Genomic DNA, 10,144 nt, shown 5'->3' with positions numbered 1-10,144 from the left:
TAGTGGTTATTGGTGAAGTTAAATTTGGAGCAAAATCAAATTTCAATTCAAAAGAAAGCAGAAAGTGTGCATCAAATAATGTAGTTATGTTTTTAAAATTAAATTGAAGGACAATAGTTACAAACAAATTCTTAAATAAACAAAGTAACTTATTCTATAGACATTACATAATACATACACATATACTAGTTGAAAATTTATTATGACCAATGTTAAGAAGACTCATCATGTCATTATTTTATATTTTTATTGTAGCGTGAATTTGAACTTTAGACTCTCCTAACTTTAATACTAGTTGAACTAATTTGTAATACATATATCGGAATTGAGATAGATTCTAATAAATTTTTAAAGTTAAATAACCACTTTCACAAGAGTTATAAAATTTACCCTAAAAAAATGCCATAAAATTCTTTCTAGAAACATATGTAAATTCGGCATCAAAAGCAAGAATAACTAAGATTCATTGATGTGGGGAGGGGACCATTTTTCTTTAATTTTGAAAAATAATATTGTAGCTCTCTAGTAAGTGTTAAAAGGTTTTGAATTAAGATCATAACCTCTAGCACTTACTAAAGCTAGATAGACTCATGATAACAATGAGATCCCTAAAGCATTTTAAAAAACATATGGAGCTATGTATGATTAAGGTCGAAGTTGCACAATTAAAACATGCCACTAGTAGTAGACAACTTGACATCAACCTCACTTTTGAGTGTTATATAATCATCTTTCTTAGTGCAAACTTTAGCAATTATCATCGTTCATCAATTTCATGATTCACGTGTTAAGGTTATTGGGCCAACCGGGCTAAATATTTTTAACATAATTTGGCGGCAGGGTACGCTAGCCACCCGAATAAAATAAATGCTTAAAAAATATTTTTAAGCAAATTTGTTAAAATACAGGAACACAAATGTCGTTACTTCAGCTGGGCCTGACAGATAAAATAGTGAAAGCCCAATTAATGAACAAGCGAAAAAATAGGCTAGGGCTCAGTCTCGGTCCGAAGCAGAGATTTAAAAATAAAAAAATAAAAATTTCTCCCCTTCTCAAGATTTTGGTCTCAGGGTTTTTCGGGTTTCTGATTGAGCTGAAGAGCTTCAATTGATAGTCACCATGATTACTGGAGATATACCTCCTAATCAAACGATTTACATTAAAAATCTCAATGAAAAGATCAAGAAAGAAGGTAACTGTAGCCCTAATTATTATTATTATCTTATTAGGGTTTTGGTATAAGCATTGTTTTAATTTTGTAAGAAGATTTACTATTAGTAGAAAATTTACTATTTTTATGTTAAAATTTTGTGAATATGTATTTGGGTAGGCTGTAATTTCAGTGTTAAACTTGCAATGAGATTAGTGTGATATGTGCCGATTTTTTTTTTATGTTTTATTTTTGGTTACAGAATTAAAGAGGTCCCTTTATTGTTTATTCTCACAATATGGGAGGATTTTCGATGTTGTGGCCTTGAAGACGCCCAAGCTTCGAGGACAAGCATGGGTTGTGTTTAGCGAAGTGACAGCTGCCAGTAATGCAGTGCGGCAAATGCAGAATTTTCCATTTTATGATAAGCCTATGGTGGGTTTTGGTAATCTCTATTAATCTCAATTATATATATATTGCATAATCTGCTGTGCTCTCATATATGGTTTGCGGACGCATGCATTAAGTTCTTTAACATTTTGAAGCTCATCCTGACTTGCCTGTCCACTTAAGCTTTATTCTGTGAATTTGAGTTTCAGATGTTTCATTAGTTATTAAGATTGCAAAATGGAACTGGCAGTGATAGTTATTTTACTTCTTATTGGATCTCATTGTTGTTAGTGGAATCATTTAGACATTTAATTCTAAGTTTGTACTCCATCCTCTTTAATTTGATTGGTTTTCTTATTAAATTTTGATGCTTAATGATGCAAAATAGCATACATGCTGAATCTTTATTACTAGTATGTTAGGAAAATCTTGGTGAACTTGTTTGATCTTTGTTGGGTATGCTAAATACTTGTGTATATTAGCGTGGTTCACAACTGAGAATTATCATGTACCTTAGGAGAATGGTCTTACTTAAATAGGAGTGAACAAGTGTTGGCTTTTGATATATTGCTTAACAGTGGTGCAACTACTTTTGATTTATGGTAATAGCAGAGTACAGAAAATGATTTTGGCGTCCAAAAGATAAAGAGCCTGTACTTAGCATTACTCTTAAGAGTGTTAACAACACAAATCTTCTAACTGTCAGCCTGGCAACCATAAACATACCGACTTTGGTACCATGAAATTGTTAATGGATTTATGATTGGTGACTTTCCTGAGAAGTTCGGGAACTTGATATTGTTGGAAACACTTGATGTCTTTCACTTAACCTTTCCTCAAAAGCATCTGTTTGTTAACATTGATGATAACAACCTTTCTAGTCTAGTTCCTGTAAGCATTTATTTTGTTGACATTGCTGATGCCTTGTTCCTATCTTACAACAGCTTGACGAAAAGAATCCCTTTTTGACATCAGCTTCAAATACTTCATGATGAACTATTTATGAGGCCTTTGTTTTAGGATTTATAAATATGATACTTTTAACTGATAATACTTTCATAATCGTGCATCTGTAGTGGTTTTCTATGTTTTGTCAATATTTTATGTCTTTGCTCCACATAACCCCTACCTTGTAATTGAGATTTATGGTATTTTCTCCATGTAAAGAATCTGATCTAAATTTAGCATCAGTACGATGGAATTGAGAGCACGATGCACACAGTGGCAGTACCAATTATATGTTTCAGGATGTCCTTTATATGTAAGTTGGTCGGAATTGATATTTGAATATGACCTGATACGTGATTGATGTGGTGCAGCGTATACAATATGCTAAGTCAAAGTCAGATTGCATTGCTAAAGAAGATGGAAGCTTCGTTCCAAGAGAAAAGAAGAAAAAGCAAGAAGAGAAAGGTTTGTGGGCTATCTTTCATTTGGATTCATCGCTAGTATTCTTCAGTGATTCACTTAACATTTTCGTATTTTTGTGAAGTTTCAAGGTAGTTTGTTATCGATGGAATGACATGACATTATGGTATTAAGTAAAATTACTTGCTATATGCTGTAGCCCTGGTTAACAATTATCGTAATTTAGAACGTGCACTGCGAGAGACATCCGTGGGCTAGTTTCATGGGACATTATTTTCTTACTAGGCAATTTCATAATTCTGTTGTATGGGGAAACCTTTGTATCATCATTTTGATTTCTATTTGAAGACAAATGGAAAAGCCTTCAACTGGCCAGAAGTGATAACACAGTTTTGATTAAATTTTCTTAATCAACAAACACTCTTTGTTTTGCCTACTAACCAGCGATTGAAAAATAATTGTTATTTTTCTCCTCATTTGACTGATAGTTTGTTATTTGCAATTTTGTTGATTTAAACTTGCATCTGCAGCTGAACGAAAGAGGCGTGCTGAAGAAGCACAGCAATCTTCTATGGCTAATGGAACAGGTGCTCAAAGCAATAGTGGCACAGCTGTAAGTTTACTCTTTGCCAACTCAGTTTAATGCTACATGGGAATGAGCTTAATATAATATGGGCTCATAATTCTGTAACCATGGGGGTTGCTTTTGAGCAATTCACCTCAGTATGAATGAATTCTCTAAAAGATTGATTTATGATAAAGATTTCCTTAAAAGATGGTTATAGATCTTCTCTATGGGTATACAATGACCTGTTGAAGTCTTGGATTTTGGATGGGAATTAGTGGTTAATAAGAACTCACTTGCAGTATCTTGTATTAAATCCGTCAGCCATGCCTTCAATACCTCTGTTTGCGAAAAGCAAATGTCCATGTGTTTCAGAATATTGCTTGACATGTTTTATTTAGGGTAGGTTTTGTATTTCAGAATATTACTTGACATGTTTTGTTTACGGTAGATTTTGTGTATTATGTGCAGGCCTCTTTTCGAAATGCAAATACACAAGAAGCTGCTGCTCCAAATAATATACTGTTCATACAGAATTTGCCCCACGAAACCACCAGCTCAATGCTTGAAATGCTCTTCCAGCAATATCCAGGATTTAAGGAAGTTCGAATGATTGAAGCAAAGCCAGGCATTGCCTTTGTAGAATTTGAAGATGATGTGCAGTCATCCATGGCCATGCAGGCCCTTCAGGGTTTCAAAATCACCCCACAGAATCCGATGGCTATCACTTTCGCCAAGAAATGATCAACCCTTTTCTGCTGTATTCTTAATTTCTTGCTTTATCTGATTGCCTTGGATGCGCCGAGAATATGTAATAGTCGAAGAGTACTCACAAAATACTGTAGTCATGTAGAGCTTCGAGCTAATTTGGTGAAATACAGATCCAGTTCTATGGTTGTCTCATATTTTTCTGGTGAAACCGAATATTTGAATTTCAGCCGACTATACGCCATCTTTGTTCCATAGTTCGGTAAACGATTGGGTACATTTTTGCAGTCAACGTTGTTTTGTGGGACAATTTTGCTGTTTTCTTCTATTAAACACGTTTCTAATCTTTATATTGTTGTGAGATGCTTGGAGCTTTCATGACTGCAGTTCGATTGCAGAATTTTAAAAACGGCAAATTTCAAAATATGCTAAAGGATATCACAAGATTCATGTTTGTTTAATCTTACTAAAGAGTATAACTTTAGACCTCTTCTTTTCAATCTAAGATATTACCAACCATTTATGGTAGTGATAATGATGAAGAATTTTTTAAACATGTGATATGGTTTTATTAAATAATCTTTACTTAGATGGTCCTATCTAAATCTCTCAAGGCAAGCAATAAAAAAGTTTCGTAAGTACTTATATTGGTCCATTTAAAGTAAGGCGAAATAATTTGGGTGATCTTCCAATGTTTTTATTATTGTTAATATCCTTATAACTGTGTTCAGAATTGCTCTCTTAGTCTTGGACTTGTTCCTCCATCTTTATAAACTCTTCTATTACTTCGCTGGGAACTCAATAAATTCCTTCTTAAAACATAAAACCTATGAAACGGAAGGAACGAACAGTCAAGCAACAATAATCAGTATAACAAATGTTATCACACTGACACTTAATTATTCAATAATACTGATATTTTTTTACCAAGGTGGTGGTCTATAGCTAGGCCTAGAGGATGATCAACCTCACTGGGAATAAGACAAAGCCCGTCAGTGGGAAATTTTTTGCTATGGGCGATAGCCCGACGGGGTAACTCCGAATTGAAGTAGGAGGCCCATGAGTCATGAACTTCTTTTCTCGAAGAAGAAGTAATGATGGTATTTAGGAAATAAGCATCGGCTAACTATGTGCCAACAGCCGAGGTAATACAGAGGACGTAAGCATTATCTGGACTGATTAGGCACAAAGCATAAGTAGGTGGCTTTTTAAGTCTGCTGTCAAATTCCAAGGCTTGGCCCTCGACACTCGACAAGCAGTGGAAACTGCCTAGACATGGCAATATTCTCCACCACCCTCGAACTCATAGGCCCTCGATGAATTCAGGTCCGGTCAGAGCCCCAAAATATCTCAAAAATAAAACCGGGCCATTTTGGAGATAGGGCCAAGACCCAAAGAAATTTGGGGTTTGGATTCGGGAATTTTTTTTTAAGTCTTAGAACCTAAATCCGAAATATTTTTAAATTCATTAAATTATCATGTTTTTAAATATTTTTTAATTTCTTATCATAGATTATTCCGGCAGTGTTAGTTTTAACATCTTTCAATAATTTCTATAAGAAAAAAGAATCTTTCAATAATTCGATTCCTCAAGGAAAAGACCATCATTTTTATACTACAAGAGTTTTTAAGTTAAGAGTATTTGACAAGAGAAACATTTAATATATATTTTGGGCAATATATATTTTGTCGATGGGGGGAGAGTTCTGCAGATTGTTAAATATCATGCATATTCTGCACAAACTTTGGGGATTTATAGACTGCAGATTGATCATAAATTCCGAATAAGTTTCAAACACTTGAAAATATCAGATTAAACAGAAGGAACATCATTTGAACTGTTTAAATGTCCCAGCTTCAAAATCAGTCCCTAATAAATAAATTATCCAAACTCAGTTTGGGTGCTCTTGCATGCTAATGGCCTAAGTTCTCTAATAAATAGTTATCCAAAAAGAACCTAATTTTACTAAGAACTAACCAAACTAGGGATCCAGCATCCTTTTTAATCTTTGCTCCATTCAAGGATTATCGGTGATAATCCCGAATTATCCCCAATAGAAATTTTTTGGTACGGGGTGAGTATGGGGATTACTTATTATTCGAGATGGTGCCCCGCCCTGAACCAGCCCCATTGCCATCCCTAAAACTATAAAGTTAGAGAAAGGTGGGAGCGGAGGAAATTTTCAGTAGAGCAGTGAAATGCTTAGAGATCGGAAAGAACACCCACGAAGAAAGCACTAAGAAACGAAAGGTAGGGGAGTGAAACGAAAGCACTAATAGTCGTAGCCTTAAACGATGGATACTCGACGTTGTGGTTATCAACCTATACACTGATGTGGCTAACGCATTAAATATCCTCCTTGGGGAGTATATTTGCACGAATGAAACTCAAAAGCAATTGACAGGGGCCTGCATAAGCGGTGGAGCATCTAGTTTAATTCAATGCAAAGTGAAGAACCTACCTGGGGCTTGACATGCCGGGGAATCCCCTTGAAGGACAGGAGTGCCTTAAGGAACGCGGGAATAGGTGGTGCATGTCTATCGTCAACTCTGCCATAAGGTGTTGGATTAAGGTTCGCAACAATTGCAACCCTCGTGCTTAGCTGCCACCTTCAAATTTGGAACCCTGAGCAGGCTATCAGTGATATAAGCCGAAGAAAGGTGATGATGATGTCAAGTCATCGTGCCCCTTATGCCTTGGGCAACACACGTGTTACAATGGCCAGGCCAAAGGGTCGAGATCTCGCAAGGGTGAGCTAACTCCAAGAATTCGTTCTTAATTCGGATTGAAAGCTGCAACTCGCTTGCACGAAGCTGGAATCGCTAGTAATTCCCGGTTAGCCATAAGGTGGTGAATTTGTTCTTGGGCCTTGTACACACCGCAAGGTGGAGTCATGATGCTTGATTAGAGGAAAATGTAAATGAAAGATCCCGCTGAATTAAATTAGGTCCATGAATGTAAAAAATAATAAAAATTATTGATCTCTCTCAATTTCGAAAGCTAGAACTTGAATTGATGTCCTTTCATTAATTTCACCGGAATTGCATTGATTTATCTTGAAGATTTCATTTCAATTAAAATTTGGTTATTTATCGTTTACAAGGATTCCTACTAAGGTACGCACGGCTGAATATTTAAAGCGCCCAATTTATAATTGGCGAATTCGAAGGTTCAATTTCTACTAGACTCATACTAATGGAACCCTCCAATAAATCTATTAGAATTGGCTCCAATGAAATCTTATCATCTTTATACAACGAATTGGTTTACCGATAATAAGAACTAGTATTCTTATTAAGACTCAAAGGAAGAAAATAAATTTATGAATCATATTAAATATTTAATATTTACATACAAAGTATTCGATTAATCGAGAAAAATTAATGTACTTCTAATATTAAATCAAGCTTAATTAAGAAAAAATTAATACATTGGGTCAAACACTTCTTCACTATAAATGTATAGCTATTAATAATCATCAATGTTTTGAAATATACATATTGCAATGCTTATCTTGAAGCTGCTTTAAAATAAAGTACAAATGACAACTACACATATAAAATAATAAATAATAATAAATATATTATAATTTTAATTGTATAGTTATAAAAGTATATTCCAGCTTAAACGATTCCAACGTAATTAAACTAGAGAGAGAGGATCCCCTTGGAGTTTGACAGATCTATATATATATATATATATATGTTGCGTCTTCAAAGAAGGTGCCCTGTAACAATTGCAGAAGCAGAAAACACAAAACATACTTAAGCTGAGCGAGTGTGATCACGCGCCAACACCAGTAGCAGCTGTGAAACTGTAATTGTTGCGTTAGTTTCTCATGCCGTAGAAGAGCGTAAGAGAGAAAAACGTAGGTACTTAATTAAGTGTGACATTAGTCTAATCCAAATGCATTAATTAATTATTTATTATAATTAAATTAGCCGTACCAGCATGTGCACTGGAATCTGTCCTTCCTCAGGTTATCACGCCCCCAGATGACATCGTTACTACTTTTGTCGCCTTTTATTTATTTTATATGAGTAACTAACGCGTCATCACAATTCATTTCCCAAAATACCCTTTCTCACGTCCCTTAAACTACCCTTGTTTCTTATGTAGAATGACAAAAATACTCTAGAAGTCGTTTGGTGTAGAAGAACTTGGATGTGCTCCCGCCTCGCTAACTCAGTCCATTATGATAGGCACGTACGATTCTTTGAAAACAAGAAAAAAATATTTTGGTTACATATTCCAACAATTCCAGTGGTTTTATCAACTTATGAGCATTTCTAACCTCAACAAGGGATATCCCGTTAAGAGCTGGTATTATGTATGTTCTTGGTGTAAACTTTCTCTTTTAATCATCCAAAAGAGATCACTTGGAGGGTCATGGAAATAATCATGGTTGTTTGCTACTGAGGATTGGGAACTTGGGTGTTGTCATAACATATATTATGAATGTCGAGTCAAACTTATTTCAGAAACCCAAGTAGCTTTTTGGGATGATTATACAATATTCCATTTTGTGGCTTTCATGAACTTTACTTGTAGGAGAAGTAAAACCAAATATTGATAAGAAGCCCGATTGCAAGAGATAATCCTAGGTTTTGAATTTTTAGGTTATAAAGGATGCCTAATAATAGATCCCTTTCATTGCCTACTTAATGTTTCAGGTTGGCCGCCCCATGTCATTGAAAAAGAAAAAAAAAAAGAAGAAAGTAAAGTAAGTGAAAGTCACAAAATGGTATATTGTACAATCACCTCAAAAAACAACCTGGGGTGCAAAATGAGTTTGGACTCTACATTCAGGATATATGTCATGACAACCCCCAAATTCCCAATTCTCAGTAACAAAAAACCATGAATCTTTCTATGACCTACTAAGTGATCTCTTTCAAATAATTAAATAAGGAAGTTTAGGCTAAGAGCATACATAGTACCAACTCTCAATAAGAGGGCACTTTTTGTGGTTAAGAATGTTTATAAGTTGATAAAACCATGAGAATTGTTAGACTGTGGGATTAGGAAAGTTTCTTTGTTTCCAAAGAACGTGCATACTTATCATAATGGCTAAGTTAGGTGAGAGCAGGTTGAAAATGACTAATTATGTACCTAAGAAAAAGAATGCAAAAGAAGTATAACACCATGCATAAAGAAATCTAGATGCATAGTGATAGTTCTTGAAGGAGGATGGCTAGGTCGTTGTTATCTTTAGCTTTTTTTCAAGAGAAATTGAGTTGCCTACCCCATAAAAGACATGGAGAGATCAAGTGACATTTCACCCATGTGATTATCGATTTCATCAATGCTTCAACCAGAGATGGAAGAAAAATATATGGGATGAAATATAGTATAAGTAAAATTTGCAACAAAAGGTGTCTGATTATTTATGATAGTCTAGTAATCGTCGTCTTCAACAAGTTATTCACAAATGGTTAGCTCATAGTAGTTGTTAGAGTCCGAAGACATTGCCTGTGTAACAGTTAAATATTTCAAGTAAGGAAAAGAAGTACTAAATAGTCACAAGAGAGAAATGCATACAAGTTATCTAAATGACACAACTTAAAAGTAATTTTTAACTCCCAAGTATAAGAGTGTCTTGTTATATTATAACTCGATGAGTCCGAGGTCGATCCTCAGAGAAAATATTTAATTTGTTTATTTTATTTTATCTAAAAATAAAAATAAACCTTGAATATAAAAACTTAATTAAAATAAAACTATGAAATTAAATTAGATAGGGTTGTGGATCCACTCTTAGTAGTAAATAAAACTAAATAAATTCTTTTTGTCATTTTTTTAGATTTATTGCCCAAAATATTAATTATATAAATTATTATTATTTTTCCTTTAATTTTATGATGGATTAAGTATTTATTATGCTAAAATTTAATTTGTCTACAATAAGTCAAAATACCATTTTACCATACATTATATTAAGATATTAAGAATTTACTGTGCC

The 10,144-nt window shown here is 34.2% G+C and overlaps 1 protein-coding gene across 1 annotated transcript; it reads left to right on the top strand.

Annotated features, from left to right (window-relative positions):
* The first annotated feature begins 994 nt into the window (after positions 1-994).
* On the top strand, positions 995-4,418 carry LOC102621915 (U2 small nuclear ribonucleoprotein B'' 2). The gene is made up of 5 exons (XM_006468069.4): positions 995-1,192; positions 1,413-1,585; positions 2,860-2,953; positions 3,439-3,521; positions 3,945-4,418. Exons 1-5 carry the CDS (start codon positions 1,120-1,122, stop codon positions 4,215-4,217), a joined length of 696 nt encoding a protein of 231 aa, XP_006468132.2. The 5' UTR covers positions 995-1,119; the 3' UTR covers positions 4,218-4,418.
* The last annotated feature ends 5,726 nt before the right edge of the window (positions 4,419-10,144 follow it).

Source organism: Citrus sinensis, chromosome 7 (assembly GCF_022201045.2).
Source record: "Citrus sinensis cultivar Valencia sweet orange chromosome 7, DVS_A1.0, whole genome shotgun sequence".
NCBI lineage: Eukaryota > Viridiplantae > Streptophyta > Magnoliopsida > Sapindales > Rutaceae > Citrus > Citrus sinensis.
The sequence above is the reverse complement of the archived record's forward strand: the minus strand, read 5'-3'. Positions and strand labels throughout refer to the sequence as shown.

Excerpts from the sequence above, each read along its gene's own strand:
- LOC102621915 (XM_006468069.4), top strand. The coding sequence starts at position 1,120 with ATGATTACTGGAGATATACCTCCTAATCAAACGATTTACATTAAAAAT. Across the intron at positions 1,586-2,859 it reads CATTTTATGATAAGCCTATG|CGTATACAATATGCTAAGTC; the intron begins GTGGGTTTTGGT and ends GATGTGGTGCAG. Across the intron at positions 2,954-3,438 it reads GAAAAAGCAAGAAGAGAAAG|CTGAACGAAAGAGGCGTGCT; the intron begins GTTTGTGGGCTA and ends TTGCATCTGCAG.